Source organism: Chiloscyllium plagiosum, chromosome 7, assembly GCF_004010195.1.
Source record: "Chiloscyllium plagiosum isolate BGI_BamShark_2017 chromosome 7, ASM401019v2, whole genome shotgun sequence".
Taxonomy (NCBI): domain Eukaryota; kingdom Metazoa; phylum Chordata; class Chondrichthyes; order Orectolobiformes; family Hemiscylliidae; genus Chiloscyllium; species Chiloscyllium plagiosum.
The window spans coordinates 50361269-50378681 of NC_057716.1; the positions used below are offsets into that span (position 1 = coordinate 50361269).

At 39.2% G+C, this 17413-nt stretch overlaps 1 protein-coding gene across 10 annotated transcripts in view; it reads left to right on the plus strand.

Moving 5' to 3' along the window:
- The window catches only part of ubr3 (ubiquitin protein ligase E3 component n-recognin 3), a 351638-nt gene that overhangs the window by 327769 nt on the left and 6456 nt on the right, over nt 1-17413 (plus strand). For 9 of the 10 annotated variants that reach the window (XM_043693670.1, XM_043693671.1, XM_043693672.1 and 6 more), the window contains 3 exons: nt 4225-4404; nt 9958-10167; nt 12343-12482. In XM_043693670.1, the coding sequence (XP_043549605.1) occupies nt 4225-4404; nt 9958-10167; nt 12343-12482 (530 nt within the window). Of the gene's footprint in view, nt 1-3143; nt 3340-4224; nt 4405-9957; nt 10168-12342; nt 12483-17413 lie in introns of those variants that run through there. The other variant, XM_043693679.1, reaches the window with a different exon arrangement.

The window sequence follows — 17413 nt, forward strand, 5'->3', positions numbered from 1 at the left end:
CGAACTCAGCACCGCCTTCCTAACCTGCAATCATCTTCCTGACCTCTCCGCCCCCACCCCACTCCGGCCTATCACCCTCACCTTGACCTCCCTCCACCTATCGCATTTCCAAAGCCCCTCCCCCAAGTCCCTCCTCCCTACCTTTTATCTTAGCCTGCTGGACACACTTTCCTCATTCCTGAAGAAGGGCTTATGCCCGAAATGTCGATTCTCCTGTTCCTTGGATGCTGCCTGACCTGTTGCGCTTTTCCAGCAACACATTTTCAGCTCTGATCTCCAGCATCTGCAGCCCTCACTTTCTCCTCGAACTTTTCATTAAAGCCAATGCCATCAAGACCAGGCAACATCCTGGTTAACATTCTCTGCACCCTCTCTAAAGTTTCCACATCCTTTTGGTAGTGTTGCGACCAAACTTGCATACACTACTCCAAATATGGCCGAACAGGGGTTTATATAGATGCAGCATAGTTTGCCAACTCTGTACTCCATGTCTTGGTCAATGAATGCAAGCATGTCATATGCCTTTTTAATCACCTTGGCCACCTGTGTTGCCACTCTTGGAGAGCTGTGACCTGCGTGCCCAGATCCACCTGTATGTTAATGTTCCTAAGGGTTCTGCCATTTACAGTATATTTCACACCTAAATTTGATCCTCCAAAGTGAAAAGCTACCTATATCCTGTTGTTTCTTTCACAGTCTTTGGCACTGTCCGCAACTTCACCAATCATCATGCTGTCTGCAAGCTTACTGATCAGACCACCCACATTTTCCTCCATATCATTTACATATAGTACAAATAACAGAGGACCTAAGACTGATCCCTGTGGAACACCACTAGTTACCGGTCTTCATTCTGAAAAACACACTTCCATTGGAGTCTCCTACCATTATAAGCCAGTTTTGGATCCATCTTGCCAGGTTACCCTGGATCCCTAGTTCTTTAACCTTCCTTATCAGTCTTCCATGTGGGATCTTGTGAACGGTTTTGCTGAAATCCATATAACAATATCAACTACCCTCAACTACGCACCTTGGAGGCACCTCAAATTTATTAGGCATAATGTCTCTCTGATCCCTCCCTTATGAAACCTGGCCTCCACAAGTGATTAATTCTTTCTTTCAGAACTCTCTCCAATAGTTTCCCTGTCACTGATGTTAGATTTGCTAAATTGGAGTTCTGTAGTTAGGATGAAGCTTGAGATTCCAAATATTTGTTAAGAAAATAACATTGGCCATCAGAACATTGGCCTTGTTATAAGGCAATGGGATCCCATAAATTTGAACAAGAAAACTAAGTTTACACAATCAAAAAAGTAACACTAGGGATAGTGAACATGGCTTTATGTGTGGGAAATCGTGTCTCATGAACTTGATTGAGTTTTTTGAAGAAGTAACAAAGTAGTTTGATGAGGGCAGAGCGATGGACGTGATCTATATGGATTTCAATTAAGCGTTCGTTAAGGTTCCTCATGGGAGACTGCTTAGCAAGGTGAGGTCACACGAAATAGAGGGAGACCTTGCTATTTGGATACAGAACTGGCTCAAAGGTAGAAGACAGAGGATGGTGGTGAGGGTTGCTTTACAGACTGAAGGTCTGTGATCAGTGGTGTGCCATAAGCAGTGCTGGGACAACTGCTTTTTATCATTTATATAAATGATTTGGATGTGAACATAGGAGGCATGGTTAGTAAGTTTGCAGATGACACCAAAATTGGAGGTGTAGTGGACAGCGAAGAAGGTTACCTCAGAGTATACTGGGATCTTGATCAGACTGGCCATTGGGCCGAGGAGTGGTAGATGGAGTTTAATTTAGATAACTGTGAGGTGCTGCATTTTGGAAAGGCAAATCACGGTATGACTTGTATGCTTAATGGTAAGGTCCTGGTGAGTGTTGCTGAACAAAGAGACCTTGGAGTGCAGATTCATAGTTCCTCGAAAGTGGAGACCCACGTAGATAGGATAGCGAAGAAGACATTCGGTATGCTTGCCTTTATTGATCAGTGCATTGAGTATTGAAGTTGGGAGGACATGTTGCAGCTGTACAGGATATTGGTTAGGCCGCTAATGGAATGCTGCATTCAATCCTGGTTTCCCTGCTATAGGAATGATATTGTGAAACTTAAGAGTTCAGAAAAGATTAAGAAGGATGTTGCCAGGGTTGGAAGGTTTGGGCTACAGGGAGAGGTTGAATAGTCTGGGGCTGTTTACCCTGGAGCATCAGAGGCTGAGACATGACCTTATAAAAGTTCATAAAATCATGAGGAACATCGATAGGGTAAATCGACAAGCCTTTTCCCTGGAGTGGGTGAGTCCAAAACTAGAGAGCATAGATTTAAAGTGAGAGAGGAAAAATTTAAAGGGTCTTAAGGGGTAACTTTTTCACGCAGAGATTGTGCGTCTATGGAATGAACTGTCAGAGGACATGGTGGAGGCCAGTACAATTACAATGTTTAAAAGGCTTTTGGACAGTTAGAAGAATATTTAGGGTTTAGAGAGATATGGCCAAATGCTGGCAAAAAGCACTAGGTTAATTTAGGATATCTGATCAGCATGGACGAGTTGGACAGAATGATCTGTTTCCGTGCAGTACATCTCTATGACTCCATGACTCTACTAAATTCTTAATAATGGGGTAAATATTAATTAACAGAGCACAGGGAGTTCCCGCCAGGGAGTGCCTTAACTAAATAATCCTGAAAGTTGCTCCCGACCAGTATTGTGCGTGTACCTACACAAAATGGACTGCAGCCATTCAAGATATCTGTTCACCACCACCTTCTTGTGGATAATTATGAATGGGCAATAAATGCTGATCCAATTGCATATATATATAATATCACAAATATCAGAATCAGCCCAAGCCTGAATTGCCCATTTCTTACTGCATATGATTCTGTGAGAACCTGAGGAGTCAAGAATGGGGCAGAATATTGCACAATCAGTAGCAAACCTCTTGCTTCTCAATCACAACAATCTTTATTTGTGTTATATATAAATCCAACCAGTGGAGAGTTTTTCTACTGATTATCATTGATTTCATATTTGTTAGGCTTCCTTAATGCCAAACTCAGACAAATATTGCCTTGAGACCAAGGGCAGTCATTTTCAACACAGCTCTTAAATCAGCTCTTTGTCTATGCTAGAGCCAAGCCTACAATGAAGTCAGGATCTGTGTGGCCTTGGCAGAATCCGATCTGAGCATCAGTAAGCATGTCCTACTTAAGTGCCGCTTAATCGTACTGCTGACGATCCCTTCCATCACTTTGCTGACAATTGAGAGTAAAATCATAGGGCAGTAATTGGCCAGGTTGGATTGGTCCTGGAAATCAAAGGTACTGCAAAATCTGTTGACATGAATTAGATCTTCATAAATTGTTAATTGTTGTTTTTTTCTTTGCTTCCTTTCAACACCAGGAATGTAATTGCATTGGTACCTGGTCATGTTAGAACAATTGTGGTATAACCAGAAAGCTATTTTACATAATTTGAGCAAATTGCATAATGTCATTCCAGTATAGTTTGAATCTCATTTATGAGCCACTGTACAGCATTGGTGCGCAACTGAAAATGCTGGTTCACAGCAATCATCTAAACATCTGACCTTAAATTACTTCCACAGGAAAGTGCTTAATGGGTAACTGTTTAGCAAGATTGACTTGCTTTTATTTTGTGTCATAGCTGTTAGCAGATACCACAAACTATTAATATTTGAGTAATTATTTACAGTTGATAACCCAAGAAATTCTGTCTTGAGTTGAACCACAGGGTGCTTTAAATAAATTGCCATGAGATGCATTAAAACTATTTCTACGTCAAATAGTTATCTCAGGGTAAATCATTCAAATAGGTGTATATTACTTCATGCGTGTCTAATTTTTCCCCTTTTCAGTGATCTTCAAAATATTTCCTCAGTTATACTATCATTACTTTTCCAACTATTATAATAAAATAATGTAACAAATAAAATACACAATTCATATTTGTTGAAAAGTTTTTGCGAACTAAATATTTTGTGAATGATTGGAACGTCAATTATTCTCTTTATCTACTCATTTTTCATTAGTAGTGCATCATCATCATTGTCATGAAATCATCCTGTCAGGAAATTGTCGTGTATGCATTTAATGACTGATGCCAGATTAATGTATTTTATAGTTTATTGCCTCAGCAATTTGATACAACAGATGGTCTATGTACCAATTACTTTTTTCCCTCATTTCCAAGCGAACAGAAGAATTTGGGATGCTTGCCAGCTATCTTGGGTTACTGCTGCCCTGTCTTCAGTCAAATGATGAGTTCTGTAGTTCTGCCTGCCTTGACTGGCCGATAGCAGCTCTGGATCTTATATCTCAGTGGTGTTTGGAAGTAACGACTTCTGCAGAAAGTCATTCAGAACAAGTTACAGTAAGATTAACTCTTTGGCTTTTCACAGCAAATCTTTTTAGTATTTTTTATAAATATTTACTTTCATTTTTTGATTTTATGTCATTTATTGGTTAATTGCTGGTCTCCAGTTCTGAAGACTTTTGGTCTAATATAACACAGAGAAACAATAGGAGGGTGGAGACATGCATACATGGTACTTGAGTTTAACCTTTGCACGCTGTTTCCATTCTAATGGTACATAAAATGTAGAATCATTGTAAATGAAAGTGTTGATTCGTGTTTATTTAGATTATTCAAACATATATTTGTGTGTCTGTTTTATAATATATATGTATCCCTCTTCCCAGTGCCAGAAAAGTCATAAATATTAAATTGTATTGTCTTTATTTAAATGCTCAACTTAGATAAAGGCCATCTCAACTTCAATTCAAGCAATCAAGTAATAATGTATGGACAGCTCCTCTTCAGTGTAGGTCTGGTTCTGAAATAATTGACATTACTATTCATATAATGTTAAAGGAATGAATATCATTATTCAGGTTTGTTATTTTCAGCTTGATTCAGACATTTCATTTTTCTGCTAAAATTTACATTAAAATGAATCTGAGAGATTTTTTTCAGATAAGATGCTCCTGAAACATTGATCTTTTAGATCTATTAGACTAAGTTGCTTTACAGCTAAGTATATTGTCTTAGCATTCATAAGGCAGTAAGTCACTTGAGTATTGGTCACATCAGCTTCCAAATCAATTGATGGAAGAGCTGCAGTAGACAGTGAATAAAATCAGTCTTGATTGAGTAGTCCAAGTAGATTAGCTTGGCTTTCACTTGATGTGATGGGGGATATTTGAAAAGTCTAACACAACTGACATTTAAGTAAATGAAAGATCTTAACAGCGAAAACAGCAGCAGATGCTGTATCAATACAAAATGTGATGCCTGTGCAAGAACATACATTCCTTCAAGAAAATGCCTATAAAATGTTTCAGTATGTAAAGAGAATTGATACTGTGTAAATATTAGGACATAATATTTTTGGGAACAAGATTGGCAAATCATTAGATATTAATGAGTTTTGAATTGTTGAAACATAAATGTCACAAGTAATTTGTTCTTAATGAAGTTACAGAATTAAGTTAAATTTTATCCATTTTTGTGAGACTATCGATTCCAAAAATATTATCTGACCTATCAATCTTTCTTTTACTCTGAGAAACATTAACCACTCTTATCTGCCCTTGCTCAATAGAGATAGATGGGATTTAATGCCCTCCCTGAAAAGAGGTTTCAAGGCTGGGGGTGGCATTTGATCAGACAGGGAAATGTGGACTGGGGCAAAAAGAGTTGAGAAACCTGCCTCCCCAGGCATGAAGGGACGCCTTTAATTGAAGGCAGTTAAAGTCCATTTAAGGGCCTCATTCTACTGTCTCAGATATTCAAGCAACAGCGTTCAAGATTCTCGTCATATGGGAAACCTAACAAGTAACCCCGCTTTTTAATTTGCTCGTGGCTTACTTTGGAGTGGTGCAGTGGTTCCTCGCCGTAAGCACACTGGCCCATTGAAGGATCTGATATCAGGAAAGAAGGCTTATTGAGAGTTAATTTACTGTTCTTTCCTCAGAATCCCCTCTCTGTCACCTCCTTTCACATCACTTACTCTTTTCTTTCAAGGAGCCTATGCTGAAGAACCAAGTGAATTACCAGCCAGTGCATCCAGTGGTGATCATAAGACATAGGAGTAGAAATAGGTCATTACTTTCCTTTTTTTTCTCTCCATTATCTTAATTCGCTGACTGATTAAAAATCTGACTATTTTAGCCGTGAATACACTTAGCGATGCAACCTCAACAGCCCTCACTGGTAAAGAATTCCACAAATTCACCACTCTGAGAAATTAAAATACAAGTCCTCCTCATCTCTGTCTTAACTGGGCAATACCTTATTCGGAGATTATGCTGTCTGGTCCAACTTTTCTGCATCTACCCTGTCAAGTCATCTGAGGCTCTTTCAATAAGGCCACCTCTCATTCTTTTAAATTCCATTGACTACAAGCCCAAGCTACTCGACCTCTACTCATAAGGACATCCCTCCATAGCTGGTATCAGCCCAGTGAAGTTTCTCTGCACTACTTCCAATGCTATAAATAAGAGGAATAAAACTGTTCACAGTATTCTAACCAGTATCTTACATAGTATTAGCAAGATCGCCCTATTTTATACTAATTCTCTTTGGAATAAAGGTCAACATTCTTCTTTTCGTGATTCATGCATTAGGACCCCCAAATATCTGCTGCAGGTTTCCACAATATTTCCTCATTTAACTCTCATTTCCTCTTTTCCTCATTTTGGGAAGAATAACACAAAGGCAGAATACTGGGTCAATGGAAAGAATCTTGGTAGTGTGGATGTGTAGAGGGATCTTTGAGTCCATATACATAGATCCCTGAAAGTTGCCACTCAGGTTCATAGTGTTGTTAAGAATGCATACGGTGTGTTAAGTTTTATTGTTGGAGGGATTCAGTTCTGAAGCCATAATGTCATGCTGCAACTATATAAAACATTAGTGTGGCCACACTTGGAATATTGTGTACAGTTCTGGTTGCCCCATTACAGGAAGGATGTGGAAGCATTGGAAAAAGTGCAGAGCAGATTTACCAGGATATTGCCTGGACTGGAGGGAAGGTCTTATGAGGAAAGGCTGAGAGACTTGGGTCTGTTCTCATTGTAAAGAAGGCAGCCAGGAGGGGATTTGATAGAGACATACAAGATAATCAGAGGATTAGATAGGGTAGATGGTGAAAGTCTTTTTCCTAGGATGATGTCAGTTTGTACAAGGGGGTAAAACTACAAATTGAGGAGTGATAGATTTAAGACAGATGTCAGAGCCAGGTTCTTTACGCAGAGAATGGTAAGGGCGTGGAATGCCCTGCCTGCCAATATAGTTAACTCAGCCACATTCGGGAGATTTAAACAATCATTGGATAAGCATTGGATAAGGGATGATGATGGAATAGTGGAGGGGGATGAGTTTAGATTAGTTCACAGGTTGGTGCAACATCGAGGGCCAAAGGTCCTGTTCTGTGCTGTATTGTTCTATGTTCTAACTAATAATCAACTCTTCTTTCTGCCAAAGTGCATAACCTTACATTTTCCCACATAAGTGCGTTTAACCTGTTTATATTCCTTTGTAGATTCTTTGTGTCATTTTCCTTACTTGTGTTATCTGCAAACTTGGCACCAGTACATTCACTTTTCTCATCCAAATCATTCATATATATTGTGAATAATTAGGGCCCCATCGCAGTGGCATATGCCTAGTTACAGGTCAGTAGCCTGAAAATGCCTTCTGTAGCTCTGAGGTGGAATTTCCATTCTACTGATGGAGTCCTAATGTTAAGTCCAAAGATGTGCAGGTTATGTGGATTGGCCATGTTAAATCGCCCATAGTATTCAGGGATATGTAGGCTAAATGGATTAACCATGGGAAATGCATGGTTACAGGGATATGGTGGTCTGGGTGGGGATATTCTTTGGAGGGTCAATGAAACTTGATGGGCCAAATGGCCCCCTTCCACGCTATGTGGATACTGTGATAATTCTCTGATTAAAGGTTCCTCATGTAGCCAGTAGCAAGGTCATGGAGTCATTGCAGCCAATTATGGATTTATTATTTTGAGGTTTCTGGATATTGGATTGTGAGGATGGTATCAGTTATGTGGTGGATATTGTGTTCACTTCACCACCCTGATTGGTTTCCACCCTTTTTTGCCTTCTAACTTCCTTTCAAACTTCATACATGTCCTCTTCCTTTTCTCCTCAGTTGGCACCAGTTTTGTCCTCCCTCTCAGAGTTCAGTTACTTTACTTCTTTCACTGTCTGCTTTATCCCCTTCTCCCTTGGACCATTCTGCCATTTTTCACTTTACTACTCCTCTTCCTAGCCCCAACCCATCAACCCCTGTTTCTTGATTCATATCTTAATATCAGTATTGACCATATCTATTGTAGACAAAAACAAACACATTATTAGCATTTGATAGTTCAGATGTTTTCTAATATGTGTGCCCCAAGGGATGAGATCATGTTTCGCACTCTTTTGAACCATTGCACACAATGAACTGGCTGCACTAAAACAAACCTTAAGTACCTGTAAAAATGCTTTAACATAGTGTAAAATTAAATAGAGTAGTTTATTCATGTTTATGGTTTTTAATATAACCAGTTTGTAAACTAAATATTGCCAACTTTACTTCAGTTTCATAATGCCCATAAGAAATTATTGTAATGTACCCATAATATTCAACAAAAGATAGGTAAGTATAACAAACCTAAAAGATGCAACCACATCTAATTGGGCATGTAGTGGAGACAATAGAATCGGCAGCCATGATTGTAGCAATATTCAGACTAGAAACTGGACACCTCTGGTGCCTCATTTTCCAAAATCAGTTGTTGCATCTCATTGAAAGGCAGCTTGTATTTTGGCACATGGAGCAGGAATCAGCAATTTGTGACCTTGATTCTACATTATGATCGATATGTCGATTATCTGGGTACATACAGCAACAATCTAAAGAAAACTTCAGTGTCAGTTTGTACGACTGTTGACTGTGAAGAAAGATATTCTGGGGAACTAACAGAAACTGCTGTAAACATTTAAAAACTCAGCAGTAAACATAAGCTGTGAAGTTTGAAAATCTGGATCTCTTTAAATGTTCTTATTCTGCTGGTGGGTGGAGATTTGGGATATTATGCATCGTCATCTGCTGTCACCCTACTTTTGAGTTATATCCATGGTCAGATGTTTGCATTTAATGTCATATTATGCACTTATCAGTCTCCCATTTGTGGCACTGGTATAACTTGCAAAGGTTTGTCGCCATGTGAGGAAAGCTTTACTGCAAACTTATAGGTCTTAAAGACTGAGTGTTGGTTGTTCTGTATATTTCACAAACACTATGGATTTCATTGGGCCAACAGAATAATTGTAGTATCATGTTGTAGTAGCTTCATCAACTATGGTGGGCAGACTATTTGTGGGTGTCTCTTCCTACATCCAGCTGTACGAGAATATCTGGTAAGTCTCTGATGGAAGGCCTGAAGTCTGATCCATATTGGAAGCCCCATGAATATTTGTAGTCAGCAGAAGATGTCCACACTTTATTCCATACCTGGATTTTGATCCTAAGTAGATTTCAAAAGCAGAAAATTTTAAGATGAATACACTTCAGTAATGAGCATAGAATACTGGTTGACATAACTCTAAACTCTGCATGTGTTCATGGGAATTACACACAACTTTATGGCAAGACTTTTCAACAAATTACATTATGAGGATAGGAACTTTACATCCTGTGCCCCACATTGAGAGTTTTCAAAAAAAAATCTTGACGGTTTGCCTATGATCAGGATAGCTAAATCTATTATTTTAGGCCTTAACATGTTCATACATCAATTAAAGGAGATTTCAAATAGCTCTTAGTGATCCCTCAGATAAGCTTTGCCATGAAAGTTATTTTGATTGTAAACAGTGTCAAAATTTTGATACTCAAAAATGTTTTTTATATTTTCAGAATCTACTCGTTCAGGATCCACAGTGGTCTTTACCATGTCTTCTTCAGCTACCAGAAAATTATAATACCATATTTCAGTACTATCATCGTAAAGCCTGTGTTCACTGTTCAAAGGTGCCTAAGGATCCAGCTCTTTGTCTAGTATGTGGTACATTTGTGTGCCTCAAAGGTCAATGCTGTAAACAACAAAGCTATTGTGAATGTGTCCTGGTGAGTAAATGCAATGGATTTTGATAAGATTGGACAATATTTTGTGGTTTTCCACAGTGGAAATCAACTCCAAATGTTATCTTCTGTAAAACATTTAGAGAGTGGGCAATAATTGAACCTTGTCAGACACATGCAATTAACTCCCCAGTTTAAAATAAATTTAATAGTTCTTCACGTCTTTATAAACTCCTCCTTAAAGCATGACTCTGTGTCCAAGCTTTGGATCATTCCATTCTACCATTATTTTTCTTGACCTGACATACATTTGTTATGGTATGGCGGTGAACTGTTCTGCTAATTAAACCAAAAATGTAGAAAAGCATACCTTGCCTCGTAATCCGTTCAAGCACAAGTGACAGAGAACTCCCCAAATTCCACTATTTAAAGAAATAAAATCAATTTTGTTCTTTAACTCTAAAAGTGAACAATAAACAATAACTATTTACAACTATAAGCCTCATTTCTCTTAAAGGATCCTGTGGATCTACCTCCAACTCAATATCAATACACTGATCCAATAAAAGCTCCTATTAAAATTACATCAATTTATTTTTCAAAACCAGACAGCAGCTGTCATCATCAGCATCTGTCTTCCTGTGGGTCATCTTCAGTCTTTTGCTGCAAATATGTTTCATGTGAGAAAGGTACCTTTGACATAGGGTGTTTTGAATAGCCGTCTCTCTCGCTAGATGGCAGTTTACTCTCTCACTGGCTAACTCGTAAAATGCTAGCTTGTTTATACCAAAGCATCGGATTATCTTATTGGTTCGTTGTTGTCAAAACACTAAAATTCAAATTTGATTGGGTTTTAGTATCCTGGGGTATAATTTAAACTGGTTGAATTCAAATAGTGGTCAAAACAACTGAGGTATCTAGTTTACAGCCAATGTTACATATTTTCAATTTTCCAATACACTCTGAGATTGGTAGTTAGTCACATGACAGTTGCCTGCAAACTCACACTGCCAAAACAGCCTTCACTCTCTGTTAAAGGTACAGTACACACCTTCAACTTCATAACACATTTTTGTCATTTCTTCCAGCATTAAAGGTACTTTATAAATACAACTTGTTTAAATTGCATTCTAAATTCTTATTTTTCATTTGTAATCAAAGTTGCTTGGTTAAACATATTGCATTATATTTCCATCTTTAACTGGCTATAGTATATGATTAATATGTGCTATTTCCTATGGCTTAATTTGGATGATAAATGAATTCATCCTGACTGGCTTACTGTCTCTTTCTTTCCCCATCCTTTCTGATGTTTTTTGTTAACAGTTCAAGTTACTCACTCATATTGTCAGACATCTGGTACGGCTCAGATGGTACAAGCCTACCACTAATTCAGAAGTTTTATGCATTCAAGTCCATTCAAGAGCTTGAGCACATCTGTCAGGGCTGACACTGCAGGACAAAAATGAGGAGGTTCAGTACTGTTCATCTTTTAGATGAAACGTTAAAACAAGATCCCATTTACTGTGTTAGGTGGACATTAAAAAATACCATGCCACTATTTCAAAAAGAGTGGGAGAGCTATTCTTAGTATCTTGGCCTGTATTTCTCTCGCAATAAAAATTACAAAAAAAATCTACTTGCTAGCAACTTGCTATTTGTGGATGTTTGTGAAAATTAGTTGCTTCATTTATTCCATTACAACAATGACTGCACTTCAGATGTTACTTATTTGGGATGTCCAGTGGTAATGAAAGGTGCTATGTAAATGATATGTCATATAAGCAGCAACATAAAATTTTGAGTCTTCACACCTGATACAATTAAAAATCTCTCCATGTATGCAAGGTGGTTTTCTGACAACTGGATGTTTTCCTACTTCTAGCATGTTCAACAAGAATGATAAAAGTGATGTGTCGTGTACACAATTGAATCCATTTATAGTAATGTTAACTGTGCTTGGTCAATTAACTAACTTAACAATACTGTAGCAGATTTTGGGACTAACTTTTACTTTGGAATTAACAGGAAAGTTGATAGTTCAGGTAAAATCAATGAAAGGAAAATTGGGTGAATTGTATAGCACTGGCAGACCAGCTATTTTAAGCTTTATAACTGTATCTAAAGGGAAAATTAATCCTGTTGCCTTTGGTAATTTTTGTTAATTTAGGATTAAATATTTGCAGAAATTATTTCTCTTTTTTTTAAATTACTTATCAGCATTCCCAGAACTGTGGAGCAGGAACTGGAATATTCCTTCTGATTAACGCCTCTGTAATTATCATAATTCGTGGGCACCGGTTTTGCTTGTGGGGATCTGTCTACCTGGATACTCATGGTGAAGAGGACAGAGATCTAAGGTAAAAAAGGTTTTGATAGTATTCCTTAAATTTGGAGCAGCAGTGTGATAATTTACTCAACTGATTATTTGAAGCCTTGAAGTACCATTCAGATAAATAAAATGAATGAATCTTCGAATTAATCTAAAAATGTACTAGTTCATTATTGTTCATGTTTGGCTCGGAGGGGTACAGTGCAGATTCATCCAAAGGTAAAGGGGTTAAAGGGGTAAATTATGAGGACTGTGTTGCACCTGCCATACAATATGTTTTAACTCTTAAATTCAGCAAAGCAACTGCAAGTCGATTCAGTAGTAACAAACAATAATATTTATTTCCTTAACATAATTAATATTATAATAACAAAGTACACCTCAAACTAACAATTTATACTATAAATCTAATCAACTATCTTGTGCTTTAACTTAACTCTGGTGATCATATATCACCACACTAGATCTTGACCTTGCTTCACATGGTGAAGATCGCCTGATCATCTTCTTCTTGTGGTCCCAAGGGTGTTTTTGCTTCATGGTAGTTGGTCTCGTTTTAGCACCGTTGAGGGTGGTGTTGCAGCAATTCTTATACTTAGAAGTTTTTGGGCCCTTTTGGGAGGGTCTTCGATGTCTACCAATAGATATGATCAGGGCTTGATCACCTTGATTGATTGGACCCAACCAGATATTGACATGTTGATGATAGGGTGATCCTTGGGCGTTCATTCCTAGAGGTGTTGGAGGCATGTAGGTCTGGTAGGCCTTTTCATTAAAAGGTGTGAGGCGCCCCCTTGTCTGGTAAACAACCTGATGTTTCCATTTGTCCTGTGGATGGCACTCATGTCAATTCCATTCAATTCACGTTTGAGAGTGTTGTTTTTTCTGCAGCTGTTGAATCAATTGTATACTGTCTGGATTCTGCAGCTTGTTCATTTCAATGTCTTTGAGCACAGCACTTCTGGCCAAGGCTTGCTTCACTTTCCCAGCATGCCTCATTTATTGTTCTTTTTGTCATAAGTCAATCATATTGAGCGGCCTGTCTGGCGACAACAGCTTACATAAGTTTGTCAGTATTCTCTTAAATTTAGAGAATGAGGAGGGTCTAATTGAGATGTTTAAAATAGAAAATGTATTTGGTAGGTAAGGCACAAGAGAACTATTGGAGGAATCTGGAACAAAGGGATGCTATTTTAAAATTGAGTTATTCCATTCTGTAATGAAATCTGGAGGCACTACAATGAGTGGTGGAAATAACAACAACTTGTACAGCACCGTTAATGTAATGAAACATTCTCAAAGCGCTTCACAGGATGATTCTAAAACAAAATATGAAATAGAACAACATAAGGGTATATTGGGTCAGATGGCCACGAACTTGGTAAAAGAGTTGGTTTTAAGAATGGTGTTTTAGAGGAGTGTAAGATAGTGAGTTAGGACAATCAATGATAGGGGGAACTCCAGTGCATAGCATCTAGGCAACTAAAAGCACAGCCACCATTGGTGGAACAATTATGATTAGGAATCCACAACAAGCCAGAATTAGAAGAGCACAGATATCTTGGAGGACCAGGAGTGGAGGAGAATACAAAGATGAAGGTGACAAATCCGTGGAGGGATTTGAAATAAAGGCTGAGAATTTGAAATCAATATGTAATCATAGTCATGATCAATATACAGTACATCAACAATTATAACAGCCACAGGATGATAGGGGAACAGGACATACTGCAAATTAAGATATGAGCAGCAGTGATTTGGATGACTGCAGGTTTATGGAGGACGACTGCAGGTTTATGGGAGACAAGCCAGATATGTATTGAAATATTCAAGTCTAGAGGTAACAAAGAGCATTCAACTCGGATGGAGTGACTGAGCAATATTATGGAAATGAAAATAGATGGTCTTTGGGATGGTACAAATATGAGATTAGAAACTCACTTCAGAATCAAGTATAACATTGAGGTTGTGAACAGACTGGCTTAAACTTAGACTTTTGCCTTGGAGAGAGATGGAATCGATAGTTAAGGAACAGCAAAGTTAGAAGCAGAAACCAAAAATTATGGTCCATACTTCCATTCTCCAATTTGTTGAAGTCCAGACACACTGCCTCCATGGGAAGTCCCCAGGAAGTTTGAACTTCAAAGGATTATTCTTCTGCTGCTTGGGATTGTCTGCAAAAGATTCCTGCTCTGAATTGAGTTGAAAACTTTGGACAGTTCCCGTTTACCTATGTGGGTAGTTACCCAGGAAATGTTAGACAGAAAATTGAAAGTGTAGTTTCTTATAATAGTACACCTGACACCTTCCTCCACCACCAACAATCCCTCTGACCTCCACTCACCTCTCTGATCACCTGCTTTACCGAGTCCCCACTATCGAACACTCATTTTTCTCACCCACCCTGACTCCAAAATCTATCCTGACCCAATCTGACCAGGTCCCATCACCCAATTGACCCCAGCCTTACTCAATTATTGCTAGTCACCTAATCAGACTGGCCACAAACCTGACAATCCTTCCTGGTTCAATGGCCTGGTCCAATTTCTCTTTCTTCTGCCATCTTACCCAGTTGCTACCTTACACATTTATCCACTTTCCTCACCCACCCCTCAAATTCACAAACGTACACATCTACCCATTCTTTCACCAATACACTCACTCAATAACACATTCGAAAACTGTTCAAAATTTTCCAAGGAATTTTAGCATGTTAGGGAGCACTTGGCAGAGTATGGTAATTGTGCTGTAAAAAGGGACCGTGGCTAATTTTTACTGTCAATGATCTGCACTATTAGGAAGCAGTTTAATAGAAGACTGCTCCACATTTCTGAAGTGGACAAGCAAGAGGGTCGAAGAACACAGCAAGCCAGGCAGCATTAGGAGGTGGAGAAGTCAACATTTCGGATAGAACCCTTTTTCAGGACTGGGGGTGGGGATGAGGGGAGGTGGAGGAGGGTTTTCGTTGGGGAGAGGGTTGGAGTGGTGAGGTAGTGATAAGTAAACACAAGTAGAGGGTACAGCCTGGTTGGTGGATGGGAGGAATTAATCCGGTTGGTGGCTGGAAAGAAGAGTCGGTAAGTGGAATAGAAGGGAGGAGGAGGGGCTGGAAAGGGATTTGGGGGATGGGAAGGGAGGTATTTAAAATTGGAGAACTCAATGTTGAGTCCTCTGGGCTGTAGGCTGCCCAGGCAGAAGATAAGGTGCTGTTCCTCCAATTTGCCTGGGCAGCCGAATTTAATAGAAAATGCTTTGCCATGCGAACAAGTACTTTAAAGAAAAATGCATAATTCAATTCAGAGATGTAAAATGTTCAACGATCAAAATGTTCTTATATCAAAAACTGTTCAAGTTACTCATATTTATGTAGTGAACAGGGAATGCAATCTCAACTTAGCTTCTAATGGAATATTCAGCAAGAAAAAACCTTCAGGAACTTTTTCAAAGAATCGCTACATTGTCGAAGCAGACCATTGACCCCATCGAGTCCACACAGACCCTCCAAAGAGCATCCCACCCAGACTCTCCTCCCCATTCTGCCCCTGTAACCTTACATTTCCCAATGGCTAATCCACCTAGTCTGCATATCACTCAACACTATGGTGCAGTCTGGCATAGCCAATCTATCTAGCCTGCACATTTTTGGACTGTAGGAGGAAACCGGATCATCTGGAGTAAATCCATGCGGACGCGGGGAGAACGTGCAAATTTTACAGTCACCAATGGCTGGAATGGAAGCCAGGTCCCTGATGCTGTGAGGTGGCAGTGCTAACCACTGAGCCACTGTGCTGCTCTCAATTTATACAAATATGTTTTAAAGGCAGGGAATGCAGTTAACTATATCAAGATTCTCAAATTGGCTACACAGCACTGTTCTTTTGGCCTGTGTGAAATCTTTATCTTTCATGTATATATCTGACATTCCTAATGGAAATAAAATGGTGAAATCCAATTCATTACATATACTCATCAACTTAACTCTTGCCATCATCTTTGATGAGGTTAATGACTTACTGTGGTGTACATGGACTTCTAAAAGTGTCTGAGAAAATGCAACAAAACAGGCTTGTCAATAACATCAAAGATAATGGAATAAAATGGACAATGGCAGCATAGATATGAGGTTGGCTGAACACAGGAAGCAGGATTGTCTGAATGATTGGCTTTTCAGTCTGCAAGAAGGCATATGGTGGTGTTTCATTCTTTGAAATGTAATGTCCTAGATCATGAAATTTCAAACTTTCAGGATGAAGCAAAAATTGGAAGTGTGATGAGCCATGAAGAGGATTTATAGATTCTCTACAGAGTGGAAGCAGGCTATTTGGCCCATCGAGTCCACACTCACCCTCCAAAAAGCATCCCACCCACACCCACCCTATAACCCTGCATTTCCCATAGCTAATCCACCTAGCTAGCACATCCCTGGACACTATGGACAATTTAGCATGGTCAATCTACCTACCTGCACATAGAGTCATAGAGATGTACAGCATGGAAACAGACCCTTCAGTCCAACCCGTCCATGCCGACCAGATATCCCAACCCAATCTAGTCTCACCTCACAGCACCAGGCCCATATTCCTCCAAACCCTTCCTATTCATACACCCACCCAAATGCCTTTTAAATGTTGCAATTGTACCAGCCTCTACCACTTCCTCTGGCAGCTTATTCCACACACGTGGAAAAGTTGCCCCTTAAGTCTCCTTCATATCTTTCCCCTCTCACCCTAAACTATGCCTTCTAGTTCTGGACTCCCCACCCCAGGGAAAAGACTTTGTCGATTTATCCTATCCATGCCCCTCATAATTTTGTAATCCTCTATAAGGTCACCCCTCAGTCTCCGACGCTCCAGGGAAAACAGTCCCAGCCTGTTCATCTTCTCCCTATAGCTCAAATCCTCCAACCCTGGCAACATCCTTGTAAATCTTTTCTGAACCCTTTCAAGTTTCACCACATCT